The 21,156-nt window shown below is 37.9% G+C and overlaps 2 protein-coding genes across 2 annotated transcripts in view; one reads left to right on the top strand and one right to left on the bottom strand.

Annotated features, from left to right (window-relative positions):
* Positions 1–557: 557 nt before the first annotated feature.
* On the bottom strand, positions 558–16,648 carry TERF1 (telomeric repeat binding factor 1). The gene is made up of 10 exons (XM_058025770.1): positions 16,444–16,648; positions 14,525–14,620; positions 12,288–12,418; positions 11,059–11,145; positions 9,641–9,790; positions 7,467–7,573; positions 6,256–6,318; positions 6,128–6,171; positions 5,056–5,120; positions 558–716 (listed from the first exon to the last, which is right to left on the bottom strand). The coding sequence occupies exons 1-10, from the start codon at positions 16,646–16,648 to the stop codon at positions 558–560; spliced, it is 1,107 nt and encodes a 368-aa protein (XP_057881753.1).
* A 462-nt stretch (positions 16,649–17,110) lies between these two features.
* LOC131084275 (ATPase family AAA domain-containing protein 2-like) overlaps positions 17,111–21,156 on the top strand; it is a 28,055-nt gene continuing 24,009 nt past the window's right edge. Inside the window, 1 exon segment of the mRNA XM_058025642.1 lies at positions 17,111–17,339. Within this exon segment, the coding sequence (XP_057881625.1) occupies positions 17,111–17,339 (229 nt within the window).

The raw sequence follows: 21,156 nt of genomic DNA, 5'->3' as shown, positions 1-21,156 counted from the left end.
AACTGCAGAAAAAAACCCCAACAAACCATCATCTCAGAAAATTAGCAATACTAATACGTACATACTTTTTGGTAAAACTTATAGAAATGTCAAGTCTGACCTAAATTTCAAAGTGAAGCAAAAGAAATTAGAATGGGTTATATGGCAGGAAGTAAAATTATGAAAAGGTCAATCTAAAAAGAGATACAGCCCTTTAAAAATACAGAACATTTGAATTTTAATTAGCCTCCATCAAACTAAAGATGTTGCCAGTCAGATCTAATACCCCTATTTACATAACAGACATTTCTTAAATCACTACAAATATTTTCACATTTCAGAATCTAGGTTATCTGTTATTGCATGTAGCAAAAAAGGCCAGACTTTACATTTACGTCATCATTACCAGGAGTAGGTGAGCTTACACAAATGTTTTATACCTATTACTATTCTGTTTCATGTTTTATGACAGCAGCACTGCTGGATACTCTGAGACTAAAATAAGATGTTATTCTGAAAAGCTAGAGTAGGTCCTTATGTAGGGAAAGGTCAAGAAGAGTTGGTTCCTGTAGTCCAAATCAACTTTGTTTCATCTTGCTCAATGTTCTCCACCGGTCTTTCAACATGACACTTGTTCGGTTGTCGAAGGCACCATGGGCTAAAATTTTAGCCCAGTTACCCACTCCAAACTCCTTTACTCCCAATTTCAGCTCCAGGTCTTCTTTCGGAGTCCATTTCTAGGGCAAGAAAAACAGCAGATTTTTGAACAGAGAAAGGTATTAATGTGAGAGCTTACAGCAAATATAAAAGTAAGTTTTCAAACAGCTCTCTAATTGTTAGAGTACACGTCAGAGGTTTTTTTTTGAGCACCGTATCTTGAAACTAGAGATAAATGATACATTTTTAACTGAACCTGTAGAGTTTTATGGGGGCTCCCAAAGGGGATCTGTGTTAATAAAGCCCTGGGTTAATTGGAGTAACAGGATTGGAAGTAAAAAATGTTTATAGAACATTACAAGAGCCATAAGAATTGTAAATGGCTGAATCTGACAGCCTAAAATTTACAGCTTGGTGGAATAAAAGGTTGGTTTCCCAGAGTATGTATAAAACCTCCTCCTATAAGTAACAAACCACTTCCAGCTATCAAATGGATAAATGGCATTGGCTATAGAGCAGAAGGGAACTTTACAGAATCATGTTATGGCTCACCTTTACAATTGAAAACTTCAAAATTGTAAAGAACTGGGCACAAAGGGAAATGCAGGTGCAAAGGAATAGCCTCAGCTTAAAGCCAGCTAGTAGATCTGGTAAGTGCAAGGAAATGTGAATTAAAGGGGGACAAACATCACTTAACTCTGAAAATAATGTACCCAGTGGAAATGTAAATCTTATGGCTGCTGCCATTACACAAATGCATACCCTCCTGCTTGTGCACAAAGGGAGGATGAGCAGCAGGAACACCCAGCCAACATGACTGTCAGCGGCACAAGAACCCACATCCATGGAAATAGCAGGAAAAAATAAATTTATTTCTTAATGACATGGAACCCCTTTGGGATCTTTGAAAGATTCTGCTCTTGTAAGCATCATCAGTACAGTCTCTGGCAGGGTGGCAATTTTAAGTGCTCTTCTGCATGGTTCCACCCTTCTGTTAATTTAGACTTCTAAAAATTGCAGCAGGGCTCAGAAATGAAAGACAAGGGGGAGTCTCTGAGTGCAAAGGAACTTAGATAACATTCAGCCTCAAAACTGTAACAGATCAAAACTGTATCCTAGTTTTTCTCCAAAAGGGGAAAATGTGGCATCTACACAAAGCGCAAACTGAGGTGTATATCAAAACTGTATCCTGGTTTTTCTCCAAAAGGGGAAAATGTGGCATCTACACAAAGTGCAAACTGAGGTGTATAAAGACCAAACTTCAAATCTCAAAGCTGGATTTAATCCAGCTTAATGCAAGTATCAGGGCCCTTTCAGTAAACTCTGATCACTGACAAACCTCACTAAGCAGTGAAAGAATTACAAGTAATAGTAGTTCAACTGTATTTCTACACAGTTAGGAACCTAAAACTTCTCTAAAGTAGTTTACCCTTTATCAAAAATACTTCCTTTTTCTAATTCTTCCTGTTCCCCAGATCTTTTGCAACATTAGCAGTGAATAGCTTTTTTTCTACTATTATTAAAAGGCCAGAGATTCCATTGGGATAATGTAGTTCATCTCATTTCAGAGCATGCCAGAAAACTTTACTAAATAAAATCTTTATTCAAGTAACACAGTTATGCTTGACCTACAGCACCAGATAATTCAAATACTTTCATCAAAAGAGACAATCACAACCCTTGTTACTTGCAATGATTAATTACATTTGCTGTTAAAAGGGTTGTTTTTAGCTTGTTTTGATTTTTAATTGCTCACATTGAGCTTTTTAAAAAAATAAATTTCTTCCATTTATTGTATAAATGAGGGCCTGCTTTACAGGTAAATCAGGGACTGACTCTTCAGTGAGGAACAGAACAGAGCAGTAACTTGCCCCCTGCCCCACTCACTGACCAGCTCTCTGTCCCCTCTGGGACAGAACTTATGTAGATTCCAGCTCTGCACTGTTACAAGAGTGGTTGAAAGCCTGGACATAATGCAGCACTACGCTTGAGCTCACATCAGCACAGTGCCTGGTCCACAGCAACAATGTGACATCTGGCCAGCTCTGAACACCAGCAGAGCAAGCTTCACTTAGCCAGGCAGAATGTGAACACATTCCCTCACAAATTTGAAGATCTTGTCATTCATTTGAGTCAGTTCTGCTCTAGTAACCTGTCTTCCTTTATGCATTAGGGGACTCTGCTCTGAGTCAGAGCTTTTTCTCCTTCAGCTTTAAATATATGATTTTTTTTTCCATACAAGTCTGACAAAACTCTAAACATTCAGATTTTCAAACACATTGCTAATTTAAATCAAGTATCATCTAGATTTTAGACAACTCAAAGGACTTGCCATATAATTACTGGATATAAAATTGAGTGCAAACAGTTCCCTAAATTCTGTGACACTTGCATCCCCTAATTTAGGAATGAGAAAATAAAGTATGTGTCCTTTCAATAGCACTGCAGATTGTTCTATGCAGCTAACTGAAAACACTGCAATGAAAGGCTGAAAATGGGCACTGAACCATTGCAATGAAATGCCATTTACAAAACAAGAGCAAACAATGCCAACATTGAATGAGGGACTACATGGAAAAGGAAGTTCTAGAAGTCAACAGCTTGACATTCATTGCATTCTTTCATGCATGTGGACAATTTTATAACCCAGATGATTAAGCAGAGGAGCAGATTTATTGTTTAAAAGGCCAATTATCATTGCTTTCTATAAAACATTTATGAGGTTTTAGTGGTAGGGAGTAAGGCATAAATATAACAGAGGAGCAGATGCCCACAACTTTTCTAAGCGTTGAAAGAAACACAGTTCTGAATCTTAAGTTTCATTGAAGTTCTTTTAACATTTTCAATGCCCCTGTCAGTGCAGTTCTCTACAAATTTAGTCTTTATATTTCAATTAAGGCTGAACTATAACAACATAATTAAGCAAACAACTCCTATTTTTTTCTAACAAGATGTGTGTGTAAGCCCTAGACCTAGACACCGTGCTTGTAGGTGACCCTGTAACAGACTAGCTCAGCACAAAAATATGTGACTACAAAGCTTTCATTAGCTCTGTGTCATTGTGCTCCAAACAGTTTAATTCTTGATGTTGAAAACAAGCTTGATGGAAGGGCTCATGCTTACCAGCAACTGCCTAACAAGGTACCTATCCAAGTATATGCGGGAATAAAGTAATTTTGTCTTTAAAGGCAAAAAGCAAATCCAGTAAGTGATATTTTTTTTTTTAGGGCACAAGTTTTACCTGCAGCTTTTAAACAGATTGTCAGTGATCTAACTATTCCTGAGATTTGTGAGAAAGTGAAAATCTCTTTATAGGGGCTTAAACTTCAAGAATAGGGGCTTAAACTTCAAGAACGAGGTCTCATTAGGACTTCAACTCATTTGAGGACAGCATGTAACTGAAGATTTAATCAGTACATCAACTTCAGTAAAAATGCTTAAAGAAATAGGAGGAAGTATAACTCTCCTCCAGAAAAAAACAGACAAAAAAAAATAAAAAAAACAGATTTGGTCTTCCCTGTTACATGAAAAATGAAATATCAAAGTGAACACCAGAAAAATGAAACACCTCACATCAAAATGGAGATATGATGATAACTTGTGCTATAATCTAAACAGAAAGACTCCACATTGCTTCCTAAGGGATATTATGAAGACGAACCCAACAATGGCAATACACATATTCAATGTTAATTTCTTCAGTTAACATGATAAAATGCTGAATGCTCATGAAGGAAAACTGGCTATAATCAAAAAACAGCTTGAAAGACCCCAACATCAAATCAACTTCAAATTGCATTCTATTAAGGCATACACTTCTGCACATCCTACCAGTGGGAATTCTAGCATTAGTGAACCCAGTAGGGTTATTTTAACGTAATTCAATGAAGTAGGCTTATCCATGAAGAGTGCACAAAGGACCATTTGAAATGTAGCATTATAAGAAGACCCTACCATTTGGTTTATAAAAACTAGAGCAGTTTCCCAAGTAAATGTTTTTACATCACATAAAAAAGTATTGAGTTATAAAACTGCTAAATATTTAAGCATCTAAGATGGAAAACGAGTTGCCTCTGATAATTGCCCAAAATTCTCACAGGCAAATGACATCCTGAATTCTTTAATCCAAGCTGTGGAAAGAATTTTTTATTTCACACTAAGCTTTGGTAATGGTGTATTTCAACAAATAAAAGCCTTGGAAGCATTAGCAACAGCAGTATTTGAGACAGTAAAAATATGTTATATTTCCTGTCTTTAAAAATAAAGGGACTGTAACAATTTCAGGAACTGTAGCACTTGAGTAAGCTACAGAATCTTAAATCTAAGCAATAGATTTAAAAATCAGATTAAAGCTGAGAAAAAAAATCTGTGCATGCAGATTCATTTTATCTCTGTTTAGAAGAGAGAATAGGTACAAACCTGTCTTCTTCGGCTACATGCTAAAGAAACTTCGTTTTGTCCCACATTTTGCATGCTGGTAAGACCTAGAAGACAGTTAACATAAATCCAAAACAAAGAGGAGTCAACATCAAGGCAGCAGTTTTGCATTTTACTATTTAGACCTGACAAGACGTACACTATTTTGATATGCTTTGACAGATTGGGAAAATTTCAATGTCTCTTTACATCCATACTTTTATAAATGAATACACATGAACCTTGCCATAGTCCAAGGGCTTCAAAAAACAGGCTATTCAAAAAACCCACCCTAATTTCTATACAATAGAGTTCACAGAATTATATTTTAAACACTTAGATAAAAATTGCTACATAATAACAAAACATTTGATTTTGGTAAAAATATTTTTACTATATGTACTAGTTTCATTTTACATAGAATGGGAAGTAAGAACCAATCAGAGCTATGATTCTTTGTATACAAATTCCATCATTTCCAAGTAGATTTATCAGGTTTTAACTGTGGCAAGCACTCAAGGCATCTTAAGAGTTTGTCCTTCCTTATACAACACGGTCATGGTGCAGGAACTATAACATCATCTTGCTGTGGTAAGAGGGTGCTAATAGTCTTAAGAACATACTTATAACTATTATATTATCTGTGTTAGGTTTTTAAGAAGTAGTACCAGGAAATCACACAAACATCCTGATTTGTACATTTTACAATACAATTTGTTTTTCCAATCAGCTAACTTCTTTAGTTCCTTCCCAATCAAGTTATCTAGCACGGAATTCAGAAAGAAATGAATTTCAGTACTCCTGTCAGCTTTCTTTTGGACAGGATACCATAAGTCCTGTAAACCAACCAAACAAACCAGAAAATAGTCAATGATTTTGCAAAATTAATTGCTGGAGAACCTTAAGCCACTTCATAGCTTCCTAAATATGGCAACTACAAAATTTGCATTTGTGCAGAAACCATACACAACTTGGAGTGTTTTTATCCACCACAACCATTTCTGCATTATTTTTAAGTACTATCCAATGTGATTGGATTACATGTCTGAAAGTGTAAAAATAAACTAATACTCACTCTGAAGAACTCTGGTCTCTTTGGGCTTCTGTCCTGAACGTCTCCTGCAAAGAACAGAGATCTGAAGTAAAAATACAAAGTACTTGATGAAAAGTCTGTGACCAGAGCAATAACACAAATTTCTTCACCTTGCTATGGGTTTTATGACTCCAGATGACTGACTTGTGATATACTGTTTCTCTTTCACCAACCTTAAAAAGAAAAGACAAAAAAATTATTTCCTAGGCAGCAACTTGCCATTTATATGATTCAACAATATTTCAATGAAAGAATCCTAAGACTTCTCTGTAGAAGCAGTGGCATACAATAACTGACTGCATCAATGCATTCACCCTCTTAACCTTGCCTCCCTATACCTGGAGGAGAAATACAGAATCTGCCGAGTTGGAAGGGACCCACAAGAATCACTGGGTTCAGCTTTTAGCTCTGCACAGACATCCCCAGGACTAACACCATGTATCTGAGGCCCCTGTGCAAATGTTTCTTGAACTTTATCAGGTTTGGTAATGTGACCACTTCCTTGGGTAGCCTGTTCCCAAGACATTTAAGTTGAAGATAAAAGGCATTTTGCACTTCTATTTTTCATTAGGAATTATTTCCATAGGTATTTTTGAACGAGTCTTTAATCATATCTCTCAGATGTGTCAGCAGCTGCCCTTCTAAAAAAACAAACTAAAAAAAATATCTTATAACGTGTCTTCCACTGTCTGCATCAGTGTTTTCTTAATTAAATGATGCCAAGTATTCCAAGTACAAAAATGAAGAAATATAGACTCTATCCCAGCTAAAGCCAGCAATTTATTCTCCCTGAACAAATGGTGATAAATCTAGAATATTAGCATTTTCCAAAATAATCATGTAATTGTTCTGAAGGTTTGTACTGTCAGAATCATGAAGCAATGTAACTATTTCCCTCCACACTAGTATCATTAAGGGGTCAGCTGTAAGAAAAATCTAAGACTTAATAAATTTCCTTATTCTTTTTCTTCTTGAGATGACCTATAGCCTGAAATTAGAACTAAAAGGAGTTCAACCAAGCATTAAAAAAGCAGTCTTTTTTTGACTTATATTATTATGGACTGACAGCTGTTTAAACTGCAAATTGTGCAACCTCACAAATAATTAAACTTAATGACTAGCTTTTTCATGTAAATGCCAAAAGTAACAACCACAGAAGAACACAAATTTAAAGAAAATAGGGAATGTGCTTGTAACTAATTTTCTATTGAACAGCAATTTGGAATTTAGTGCCTCCCCCCATTTTACCTACTCGTTGATCTACAAGTTTCATGTTACTGTCCAAGTACATCCCTTAGCAGTATAATACTTAATAACAAACCTATGTTTTTTTTCCAAATCACTTCTGCCATTTTCATTGACTTTCACAGGTCTGTTCTGCAATGTTGTTGCTCCCAATCCTTTAGACACCACATGTTTTGTGGCTTCCTGTGAGAAATATAACTGATATGTTAAAATTAAAGCCAGGCAGTACCTAGATAGGAGTTTGCACTAAGTTTAACATGTATACTTTTTATTAGAACTAGCAGTGCTTATTTGACAGACATTTCAGAGGTATTAACATTAAAGTAAGTAGTTTCAAAACAACTTTAGCATGTTAAGTTGAAATCCATAAAGATCTTTATCAACTAATAACTTGGAGAAATTTTAGTCATAGCTGCAACTGATTTTTATATGGACACAAAGAAATACAACAAATAGTTGCATAATGAGTGAACTTAAAAATGTGTCAAGTAAATTACAGAACTTAACTAAGACTGAAAATACTATCAAAGTACTCCAGATCTGGTTTTTATAACTAGGTTAGAAACTAAAACTGAGAGGTGTCAAGTTTATCTAGTTCTGTAGCACATGGCAGGACAAAGCATACATGGTAGCATGTTCAAAAGACATGTCTAAGCAGACTTGAGGCTTGTAATAGAACCTTTTTTGCACTGGCAAAAAATACTTCTAACATCCTGCTCAAACTTCTAGCCACAAACTAGGATTATTTCTCCTCCATTGCCAAGAGAAGGAAGTAGTAATTCATTACTCCTTATAGAGTACCTAAAAGGACCTCCTACACTGAATAATGATAGGACTTTACCTCTTACCAGGGCTTGTAGAGGTAGGACAAGAGTTCATGGTTTTAAACTAAAAGAGGGTAGATTTGGACTAGATATAAGGAAGAATTTTGTTTTGTTCATGATGAGAGTGGCAAAACATGGAACAATCTGCCCAGCAAGGTGGTTGATGTCTGATCCCTGAAAACCTTCAAGGCCAGGTTGAATGGGGCTCTTAACAACCTGATTTAATTAAAGATGTCCCTGCTTACTGCAGGGTTGCTTATTGTGGGTTGGACTAAACTACCTTTAAAGATTCCTTTCAATCCAAATTACTCTATGATTATACTTCTACATCTGGCACTAGAAGAAAGAGAATTTAGCAGTTAAAGCTAGAATGTTCTTCTGCAGAGAAGACAGGGTGCACTGCTGGGAGACGTGAGTGCTGCACAGAAGTGGGAATTCCTCACAAAGTTGTCTCCTCCATGTGCCAGAGTAACTGTTCAAAGTAAGAATTGCAATGTGGGTGACAGCAGGACAAACATGCAGGCAGTGAGGGCCTTTGGCATGTTAGTATGGAATTCTGGGCCTTCTCTGACACCTCCAAGCCTCCGCTTCGTCTTAGACTCAAAGAAAGAGCCTTGAAAAATAAACTTGAAAACTGACATTCAAGTGAAACCATTAAAAAGTATTCCTTGTATTATACTCTGAGTGTATGTAATAAGTTGTCCAGTCTTTCTGGTAAGAGAATGAAAAACACAGAGGAACTTCAGGATTGTTTATTTAAAATTTGCTTCTTATTACCTTTACATGTCTGTGCTTTTGTAATTGAATAATTCAATATTCTTTTATATGAAGTAAACATAAGAGAAATTCTTTACAATCCTCCTGAAGATGAACTGAAGAAGGAATGTTGTTCTTGCCAATTTTAAATCACTTTTGAGTAAGACAGTTTGTAAGGAACATTTGTATTTACAGGAAAACAGCAATAATAGTTTGCTATCTCCTAACTCCCCTGACATTCCTAAAGCTTTTATCCAAATTAACAGGTCTTGATTTTTTTTATTTTTAGTATGTGAAGACATGTAGGCTTAAATAAAATAAGCATTAAATAAAAAGTTATATTTTTAAAGGAGCCCCATATCAGAACTGCATCTCTTAAACAGCTCTTGTTTTAATTACACTATTGTCCTAACTATTTTTCTAATCAAAAAGTTGTGGGAAAAACATTCATAGAAGATATTTAAGAGGAGTCTCTTTCCAACTAACTTCCTCCAAGACATATTAATTAAAACAAGGAGGTTTAAAATAGGACAATCCAAAGGAAGGCAAAGTTTCCTTTTCATCTAATACAGTAATTGAATATTGCCTAAACCACTCCCTTGGAAGGAGAAATCTATTTAATTGTATCAGGTAAATTTTTTCAAAAGTTTTCAAAATACTTTCAACATACCTGTATTAAGAAGTTAGTTTCATTTTCTTTCATGAAAATTTCAATGTAAGACTTGATTTTACTTATCAAAAGACCGTAACTGAAGCTTTGGAGAAGAGGAACATACGGATCCCTGGTTTTAATTATGGTTGCCAGCTTCACCCTTAAAGGCTAAGAAAAGCAAAGCTTTATACAACACAATCCTGCAGCAAACTTGGTATCTATGCTAAACAGGAAATACAGAAAGCTCAACATGATGATTATACAGTTTCCTGCATATCCCTATACAGTCCATGCTGCAGTTTGAAACAGTTCTAGAGCCACCTAGACATTATGCCAGCTATTTACCTTATGTGCTCATAAATGGTCAAGTGTAACTGACCAGAGATTTACATTTTCATTTCCTTTATGAATACCACTGAAAGCAGGGCTGTCAGTGGAGGGAAAACACCCAGAAAAAGCCACCCATTAGTCAGTTCTCTCTTCTCATTTGCTATCTCAAAAAACTGGTGTTGAAAGGGCTGTACAGTATTCAGGAGAAGGAAAACTTAGTACAGCAGCATTAAGGATACATCAACATTGATAATTAGAAATTCTCATTTTGTCTACCAATCCCTTTGAATTTTACAGAAGCCAATCCAGCCAGAGAATTATCTTCTGTGTATAGGTTACATTTTTATTCATGAATTTGAATACTATTACCACAATCTACACTTTCCAAACATCCAAATGCTCTGAATGGAAGTGTATCTGAAGAGTAAGTTATACACAGGCTACTACTTACATAGAACACGTGTCCTAATATACCAGTTGAGGATATAGGAAGCATTTTTAACTTCTCTTCACCTACAGTTCTTCTGTTGCTCTTTTCTCTACTGCAGCAAATTCAAGTGTGTGCACTATCATATTAGAGAGTTATTCACTCAGACCTGCAACTTTCTGAATGATGCAGTCAACTTCAAACCAGGAGGTGGCCTAACATAGATGTTGTCCTTTCCTGTCAGAGGCATAATAGCATCACTCTGTACTACAGAAGCTAATGAGTTTTCCTTCCCTGGGATGCTTTGGTACATAGAACACTAATCAGAGGTGACAGAGTCCACTACAATAGAAATCTGCAAATTGGCTGTTAGTAGTCAGCACTATCAAATTCCCAGAATTTGTAGTGCCATCTCACTCCTCAAATGAAGTGGAAGAAGGGATGAAGGACAACTCCTGCTAAAAGCATTTTACTCCCACAAAAATCATCCCATTTGTCTATCAATATCCTGGCCACAAATTTCCTTTTGTATTCTAAAGAGACACAGGTATGAAAGTGACTGCACAGACAATAATGAGATTGAAGTTATGCAGGTAGGATTTGCTAGCTTTGGAAACCAACTCCCATTTTTCTCCTCTGAAAGTCAAGAGCTTTTAATGCAATTTAAACAAGTTACTACCTTATCTGATTCAGAGTCTGTGAACAGCCTTTCAAGAACTTCAGCAGCTTCCCTGAAATACCTGTTTTCCATATGGACTGCTACAATCTACAAGAAATATAATTAAAATATATGATTAAATACTTTCCATCTGAGATTCAGAAAAAGCAAGAGAATTCACAATTCTACAGTTTTCTAAGACTCCAAAAATTCAGTTTATATATTTAAGGGTTACTGACACATATCTACTTCTAACAGTTAGTTCTGAAATTAGTTTTGAAATTTATTTCAATTGATATCTTTTTCAGATTGTACCAGTTAAAATTTGTTTGAAAAACTGCCAAACAGGAATTATATGAGATAAAAAAAGGTCCCCTGTACAGATCTATTTACTCTGTACTAAAACTGAAAATTCAGTTCAGTCTGCTAATAGCCCAAGATTTTGGTAAAAAGGGCTCTGTTTTAGTAAGATAGAATTTTTAAGGCTGGAAAAGACCTTTAAGGTCATCAAGTCCAACCATCAACCTAACACACACCACCATGTTCACCATTAAACCATATCCTCAAGTGCCATATACACATGTTTTTTTCAAACACTTCCAAGGATCATGTCTCCAGCAGTTCCCTGGGCTGTCTGTTCCAATGCTGTGAAACCCTTTGTGTGAAAGCTTTTCCTTATACCCAATCTAAATCTCCCCTGGCACAACTTGAGGCCATTTCCTCTCATCCTGTCACTAGTCACCTGGGAGAGGAGACAAACTCCCACATGGCTCCAGTCTCCTTTCAGGCAGTTGTAGAGAATAACAAGGTCACCCTGAGCCTCCTTTTGTCCAGGCTAAACACTCCCAGCTCCCTCAGCTGCTCCTTGCAAGGCTTGTGCTCCAGACCTTTCACCAGACCTTTCCCCAGCTCCTTGGCCCTTCTCTGGACACTGTCCTCTTCCCTGGGCACTCCCCAGCACCTCAAAGTCTTTCTTGCCCTGAGGGGCCCAGAACTGAACACAGGATTTGAGCTGTGGCCTCACCAGCGCTGAGCACAGGGGACAATCACTGCCCTGGTCCTGCTGGCCGCACTGTTCTGGATACCAGCCAGGATACCATTGGCCTTCTTGGCCACCTGGGCACACACTGGCTCTTGTTCAGCTGCTGTTGACCAGCACCCTCAGGCCCTTTCCTGCCAGGCAGCATTCCAGATACTCATTCCCAATCAGTAGGTAGCATCCTGAAGCATTATGAGTAAGTCACACAGACCTGAATTTGAATCAAGCGACGAATTTCTTCATGAAGTTTTTCCAGTTTAATTTCTTCCCTTTCAAGTAAAGTCCAGAAAGACAGAGCGGATTCCAAAGGCGAAATTCTTTTATCATTTTCAAACTGTAATCCTTAGAGGGAGAAAAAACCAAAGTACTCATAAAAATTAAAGGATAAAGTTAAATAGATTACAGTATGCAGTAATATGCAGTAAAGTAATATGTACTATACAATTTCAATTCCTTTCGTCTCAAGTTCTAGGTGTTTAAGAAACCCAAAGCAACTGTCTTCTTTTCAGAGACTGGGTCTTGCTACCCTTGCTACTAACATTACTGATGCATTTTCAGGGCCTATTATGTCAGCTAATCATTGTTCACTTAAAATGCCACTTGCAATTAGGTATTTGGTCTGGCATTAACAATGCATTAAACTTAGCATGAGATTTCACAACATTTGATATTGATACTATTAATTTTGTAATACAATCACCATGGCAAGTTGTTTTTTCTTCCTGTGTCTATCACTATTTCCATGTCTTAACTTTCTGTTGTATTTGAAGTGCTTAAACCAAGAGGGAAACTCAAACAGGTCTACACAGGAGTGTCACTTAAAAAGCAGAAGCAACTCCCCATGCCAGTGTACTGCTGGGCCAACACCAAGGTTTTGCAAACTCCCAGCAAAGGATCAGTGACCAGTTCTGGCAGAAATCTAGTCTAGCCCAATATTCATCCCCTTAACACTCAAGCAGTTTCCCAGTCTGGTCATTGCACACCTGCACAAGTGAGTGTGCCAATGTAACACACGCAGGAGGAGCTGGCAGGTGCACAAGTGCTTCTTTGCCATGGCACTGCCAGATAATTCAAGATGTTCACTGAACTACAGCTTCACTTATGCCTTCATTTTATGGTATCAGCAGAATCTCTCTTAACTCATTCCTTTCAGTAAGTATTTTTCAGACAGAAGGTAAGCAATTTACACAATAATGAAGAGAAAAATTATTTTTTATCCACTACAATGTCAAACAATGAAATTTCAAACAGTATTATGTGCATATACACATAACTAAAACAAAAACATGTCCCAGTCAAGTAACATGACACTTCATATTGTTTAATAGTGTGAAACAAAAGTGTTGAGCTCTTAGAGAGCTGAAACAGCCTTGTCTGTGTGATCATCACAGATCAAATATTTTAATAACTAGAGAAATAGGAAAGCTACCATATATTAGCTTTCCACGTACATGGTGCAGCCACACCTGATGTAATACCTACTACACACATGCAATCTTCCTCACCACAGATCATTCTCTACTGATAAGATAAAAACACACATTGAAGTAATATTCTCAAGTGTTATATGCAATAATACAATTTAGAGCATTAGGACAAAAATTTCATAATTTCTATACTATTTTAAATAATTTTATGAACTATTTCAAATATTAGAATTTGATTCCCAAGCTAAACTAAATCAGGATGCCATAATACCTGATAAGCAACATAGGAAATTTAATTGTATAAAAACAAGACTTTGTGGCATTGCTAGGCTAGAATACACTTTTTTCTTCCATGTTCATGCTTTCAAGACTGCTTCTGAAGTCTTTAAATTCCAAAGAGCTTCATCAAACAGTGGAATAAAAAGAAGTTAGTCTTCCAGAAACTCAAAACAAAATCATTTTGGCTAAACCAACAAGTTGCAAATGCAGCCAAACAGAAGATGTAGTGAGTAAGAGCCCCAAGGACTTGCTGCCAGCTGAGATCTTACAGTCTTCTGTAGGAAACATGGGCAGTCATCCTTTTCATCCATCTTCTCATTCCTGCTGTCTGTCCTACTTTAATCTCTAGAGTGAAATGTGCAGAAAAGAACACATATCCTGACTTTTAAACTTGTAAGTATTGCTCACTAAGAGCCAGTCAGGTCTTTCCAGTATATTTCTTTTGTTGATACTACTCTGACAAAAAAAGCCTGGTAATTTAGGAAGTATATGGTCATTCAAACTCCATGCAGCTAAGTCAGTCAGCACAGAGTAAGTGCTGCAGACAGCTCAATCACATGTGTAAAAAAGATAGTCCAAAAAGTGAAATTTATTCCATTTATTTATATATAGCTATATCTATATTTAATATATATATATATATATGCATAGTAAAGGCTATGTGAAAGCTTATCTAATGTACCTCTGTAAAAGTTCATGCAACTATTTTAAAACACTTGAAAAAAAGAACCTGAGTATTTACCAAGGCTTTTTCCTTGTGCAACTCTTATCAAAAGCTGGCAGAGATAGACTGTTTTTTTCTGATGTGGAGGTATTCGGGAGAAGCCACTAATAAGAGCTGGAAAAGAAGAGATAAGTTAAATCAGTTTTGCTCCAGCACTGCCACAGTGTGGCTAGATATATAGTAGACACTATGTTACCAGATTTTACTAAATTTCTAATTCCTTAAGAAACCAATGAAGCCCACTTCATTAGTATTCTTCCTTGCTAAAACAACTGAAATAATATTTAAGAGCTTGACCAGAAGAATATATCCTTTTCTGAAGAAACAGCAGAATTAATCACAGGCTTCTATTCATCCAATTCAAAGACCATAGTATTAAATGTAGGGGTTTTTTTTGGTAAGTAGGGTACTACAAAAGACAGCTGTCTGCTCCAAAGAACACTTCCAGGAAATGCCCACAAACCTTGAGCCACAGACAGACTGGTATAGCATGTTGCTATAGCAACTTACAGAAATAAAGCAGTAAAAGATACATGGAAAGCTTACTCAGAAATGTAAATTTAAAACGAAAATCCTCCTTGCAAGGCTGGAAGGTCACAAGGATTATTACATATTTTAAAATGGGAGCTATCATGAGCTTATTCCCATCATTCAGGTTACTGTGAATTTCTTATGCTAATGTGCTGGATATAGTAATTCATCTTCACAGCATAATACACAACCATTCAAAATGAAAAGTGAATCACAGAACAGTTGGGGTTCAAAGGAGCTGCTGGGTATTATCTGGAACCACAGCCTTCCTTCCTTTCTGCACTTGCTTCAATTTGAATTGACTTTCTTGTTGACAGCCAATCATTATTTCTGTAGGGTCTCCCTTTGTCACATGCAAGAATAACAATTCTGTGTTTCTACGAAAAAAACACACCTACTTTTCTATTACAATCTTATGACTGTGCTAAGCTTTTCCCAAAGACTTCTACAATATTGACTTAATAATCTTAGAGTGCCAAACTCTTTCCTCTGTTGCTGAACAGAGTAGAAGCAAGTTCAAAATTTGCTATTACTTGTTATTTCCGCATGACCTTGAATTCTGTACAACTTTATTAACACTTTCTACTAACACACTCAGTCTTCCCAGGAGATATTTTCACTCTGCTTTTGCATTGCATTGTCTCTGCTTCTCACCTGCACAAAACCTCAGTACAATTCTCCTGCTGAGCTGCAGTCCAAAGGCCACACATAGAGAAGCAACATAAATAATTTAATCTAGCAGCCTCCCATTCAAAGTACTGTAGTAAGTTATCATTAGATTTCTTACCATATCCCATATCAACCTACTTAGTAATCATTCCGTATGCCATTGTATTCCATTCTTTGCACAAGTTTAAACAAGTCATACTGCTATGTTTCCTTGAGTCAAGAACATATAGAGAGACAAAATATCCCCCAAAGCTCTAACCTGGTATCGTCAGGAAAACCGCTTCTCACTGAAGAAAACATCAAAAATCCATCAAATTTATTTGAGTCTTAGACATTTACTTCTAGTTGTCAACCACTCTCACTCTAAAGTTTATTCCCCGTTTTAAATATATATTTTTCCATTCAAAACCCAGTTACCACACTTCATCTCATCTCATCTCTGTCTGCCAGACTATAGCTCTCTGAAATATTTCTAGCACTGCTGTATTGCTGCCGTGTGCGAGTGCTGCCGATACCACCTCAGCCCTCCACAGGCTCCCCGGTAACCCGGGGATCTCCTGAGGCCCCCCATAGAGCTGAGCATCACCCTCGGCGCTGCTGACCGCGGCGGTCGATAGGCAATGAGTGCTTCAGCGCTCCCGTGCCCCGGCGGGCAGGAGGGCGCTGCCCCTGCGGCCCCTCAGGACTCGCTGTCCCGGCAGCGGCTGCGCAGAGCCCGAACGGCCGCCGCCCCTCACCCTGCGCAACGTCCCTCCAGCGCCAGAACTCCGCCCCGCTCTGCTCCGCGAAGTGCCGGCACAGGCAGGAGCAGGCGAACTCCAGCATCCACTCCGCGGCCACGGCCTCCAGTGCCTCCGGCGGGGCCGAACTGACGGAGCTGCTCACGGAGCTGCTGCCACCGTCATCCGTCGCTCCCAGCGCGCCCTGGGCCGCCGTCGCCATCTTCAAACCGCGCGCCAACGGCTACCGGCCCTGAGCTTCGCCCGCGCCGCAGCCAATCAGAGCGATCGTACCGCCCCGCCCCGCTCCGCATCCAATCATAAAAGCCGTTCCGTCTGGCCCCGCCCCGCTCACCGAGCCCCAACCAACCGTCGTCGCCGCGCCCTTGTTTTGATTCGCAAGCGCCCGTTAGTGGTGGAGGGCGCGGGGGGAAAGCTGAGGGAGCGCTGTCCCGTGCGGAGCGGGACTCTGAGAGCTGCCGTGTCCTGTCGCGTGTGGAGTGCTGTCCCATGTCGAGTGCTGGCTCTGAGAGCTGCACTGACCCATGTGGAGCGGTGGCTTTCAGAGCTGCCCTGTTCCATGTGGAGCGGTGGCTCTGAGGGCTGCCGTGTCCCATGTGGAGCGGTGGCTCTCAGAGCTGCCCTGTCCCATGTGGAGCGGTGGCTCTGAGGGCAGCCGTGTCCCATGTGGAGCGGTGGCTCTCAGAGCTGCGATGTTCCGCGCTTCCTGGAAGAGCAAAAGGCGAAACATGGATGTTTTCTTGCATGTGTGATCCGAAGGGCTTCTCTTAGCGCGTTTTCGTGTGGGCTCTGGAGAGAGGAGGCTGTGGGAGGGAGGGGAGGGAGGGGCGACATACCAGAGCCTGGGAAAACTGAAAAGTGGGAGCTTGGACTTGGCAACGAAGCCCTGGATTGTATGTGGAGAGCGACGGTATTAGTTGGAGGGTGTTTATCTGACAAGGCAACTGTTTGTAGATCTTAAAATGTAAAACCCAGGGAGGAAGAAGGTGGTCTGCAAAGGGCTGAATTCAGGGTAAGTGCTGAAGGGCAGAAGAGTTTTCCTCTCAGAGATGTGGTGGAGGTTTCCATCTCAGTGATGTTCTAGGTCTGGTGAAAGGCTTTAATTTGAGTTTTATTTCACTCCAGGGAGGAGCAGGGTGGTATCAGAGTCAGGAGGTATCAGCTGATGGGCCTTTAAATCCTTTGACTCCTGTGCTCACACTAAATTGCACCCACAGCAATCTTGCTGTGGCATGAATACATTGAGGTCAAAGAGACAGGAAGACACATAATTTAACTTCAAAGAATCTTCTATTTGGACAGCTGTATTAATAGAGTGCAAGACTTAGGTTTGCGCTTTGGAAGAGATTGTGACAACTTCTTAATGCTGATAGTGTCAGGATGAAAATTCTTAGTGTTTGACACAAACCAGGTGGACATAAAAAATGAGATTATTATGCATTAATGTTTAATTGAGTAGATTTTTATAAGTTTTGTAGTAAAAACTGGCAGGAAGGTGGATCAAATTACCTGACAAACAACAGCAGGACCAGTTTGCTGAGTGTAAGCTCTGCTCAGTACTAGCAAAATCATGTTTGTTATCATCTCTGTGTTCTGCACAAATCCAAAACACAGCTCCTCACCAAGCCACTGTGAAGAAAATTAACTCTGGCCCAGCCAAAACCAGCACAACACACAGCCCTGAGTGTCCTTGAGGAGTCCCTAATATAAGGGCAAATGGATTTCAGGTACTGTCCCAGGCCTATCTCTTCTCCTTGACAGTAGAGGGAGCCTGAAGTATTTTAGAAAAGATGCCTATCTTGTAGGTGTTTTGAGGTCAGATGACTCTTGTGTTGGGTGAGCTTGCAGCAGCATGAGAAAAGATACTCTAGTGTGGCAGAAAACATGTTTTTATTCTTATGAATGAGGTGGAAAACCACAATTGTTCAGTTTAATTCCTAAACCAGTTTTTTCTTTCTTTTGCAGGTGTTTCTACCAGTTCTGTCTGTGATGGTGGCAATGTTTTTCTTCCCAGATTTAGCTCCTGTAGTCTCGGCTCCAAACCTGCAACATGTTTACACTTTCCTCTTTATGCTGGGAAGTCTTGTCATTTATCTGCCTTTCATACATTTTAAAATGCACTTTGCATTTCTTAATAAAATTACAAGCTGCTTAGAGCTCCTCCTAGAAAACTATCCTGCTGATGGGTCTGCCAAGGGCAGATGTGAATAGTGTTTAGTCCCAGTATAACTAAGAGCCAACAGAGGATTTTGTTTAACTGAGAGTATAAAAGGTACAAGTTACATGTGATACACAAGTGTGCATGCATGTGTGCATATGCATATATAGATGTAAATGAATGTACATGTATTGCATACCTATACACATAAATATATATAAATATATATTTATAAAAGTGTAGGTATTAGCATAGAGAGTTAATATGTATATATTTTTGTCTCTGTGGATGCATTAATGTAGATGCATAGCAATTTAATAAGTGCAAGGAGTCTCACCTAAACTTGTAAAATCTGTAAAATGCTCTCTTGCACCTTAAGACAGTTAAAATAAGAAACAAGACTAAATTGCAACACAAATAATTATCACTATTATCATATAATAAATGAGTAAATACATACTTAACAGCATAATTATGTAAATATACTTTTATTTATATATATTATTTATATATACCAGACTCAATCAATCAGGATTATTCTTGGTTCATAGTTGCTCATTTATTAGAACTTCCAGTTTAAAAGGGTTTAGTCTTCTCTTAATTTGCTAAAATTTTTTTTGGTTTGAATTTATTTTTAATAAGAATCTTTAAGGTACATCATAAAATTGACAGATCTTTTTTAATCCCTGAAAAACGGTGCATTTTAGCATTTTAGCTATTTTAGAACAACACATACAAATTCATGATGGAATCTTACACTTTATTCTTCAACTTCTTTTTGGTTACTTTATTCTTTATTTTGTTTTAGGTGCTATTGGGAAGTAGGAGGCCCCTTTCCCCCCATTTTTATTTTGTTTATAAAAGCCAAATAAATTATTTTTTCTTTTGATAAATGGTCCATATTAACTTCATACAGTATTTAATCTTAAAAGCAAAGAACCATTGCACAAGAAACATCACATACTTAGGTAATTAATATATTAATATATGCTATTATTTTTATAACTGCAATAGAATTACATGTATAAAGCAGTTTTTCAAATTTGTCAATGAAAACATGTGTAAAGCAGTTTTTCAAATTTGTCAATGAAAGCTCAGCAATACAACCAGTAGATGGCCCCAGCCTAACATCTCCCTTACACAGTGGTGCTCTGGTTTGCTGGCTGGGTGGAAAAGTTCTTGCTAGGATACTCAGTGCACTGATGTATGAAAAATAGGGATCAGAATGATGGATAAAGACTTTATTCATAGCTGCCCAAATGATAGGGTACCCTTCTATAAAGCTGGGAACCAACTGAATGTTAAACTGAACATTTAAGGAGATTTGACTTAACACAAATGAAAAGAAGTGCATGAAGAAAGTGCCTTTTCTCACAGGTGGTAATGCACACAGAATGAAAATTTGAATTAAAATTTAAAATGCTGTAGGGAGTAAATTTTGTGCAAGTGAGAAGCTGAGCTAGAGATTGGATCCTGCTGAAAGCAAGACAAGAATCAATCTCTAATTTCATTCAATATTGCTATTGGAAAAAACATTTCTCTTGCTATTTAAATTTAAAAAATCACAGGACTCAATGAAGTTTTCCAGCAGTAATATTTTAAGAATTGAATTCTACTGAGTAATAAAAGGAAGGAGGGATTTTACTGTGACCAAAGCACCAACCAGGGATCTATAAATTCAGGTAGTGCCTGGCATGCCACAGATTTTCAACTAAACTTTATAAAATAATTTATTTAAACCGGTATTTTAATATGGAAATAAAAGTGAAATTTATAGGGAACAAAAAGTGTATGTGACAATAATGTTGTGGTGTAGACCAGATGGTTAGAAAAAGCAAGCATCAGGGGGAAGTTGCTCAGTTGGATGTGTAATTTCTTGGATCTTGTTCATACACTAATTCCATGAATTGTTGAGTACTAGTGGATACATTTGTCAGGGTGTGTTTGGGTAACTGGAACATGTATCTATCTGGTAAAGATACAAACTTTGAATTTAGAGATTTAGCAGAGTCAACATATCAGGGAACTAGAAAGTCCCAATAAAATGTAATATGAAATAAAGTGCATTTGTGTATCCATTCATGCCATGTTTTAGATGGAAACAAAGGAAGTCTAGCCAGAATTATTCACTGACTTTGGGTGCCTTGGACCTGGTATTTCATAGAAATTCATAACTATAGGCTACCTATAGTCCTCTAGAATCAAGTTCCAAGAATACTGAAAGAAGGACAAGTTCTCTCAGTAAGTTTGGTTTAGATGAAGAACAGGTATCCTAAAGCTCAACTTCTGACTCTGGATAGCTGCAATTCCTGTATGATCTAAAGTCTATGAAATGTTAAATTACAAAAATGAGATCTTAAGATTCCACAACCCAAGCCGGGAGGATTTAAAATAGAGTATAGAAAATGAGGAAAGCAGAATTAATAACAATTTTTTAAAAATTATGATTTAAATTATTCCAGTATGGTTTTGGATTTTGTAAAGAAAGAGAAGTTTGAATGTCTCTGGGCAGTACTCAAATTCTTTAATCTAACAACTGTTCTGGAAGTGTT

This window comes from Melospiza georgiana, chromosome 1, assembly GCF_028018845.1.
Source record: "Melospiza georgiana isolate bMelGeo1 chromosome 1, bMelGeo1.pri, whole genome shotgun sequence".
Lineage (NCBI taxonomy): Eukaryota > Metazoa > Chordata > Aves > Passeriformes > Passerellidae > Melospiza > Melospiza georgiana.
The sequence above is the reverse complement of the archived record's forward strand: the minus strand, read 5'-3'. Positions and strand labels throughout refer to the sequence as shown.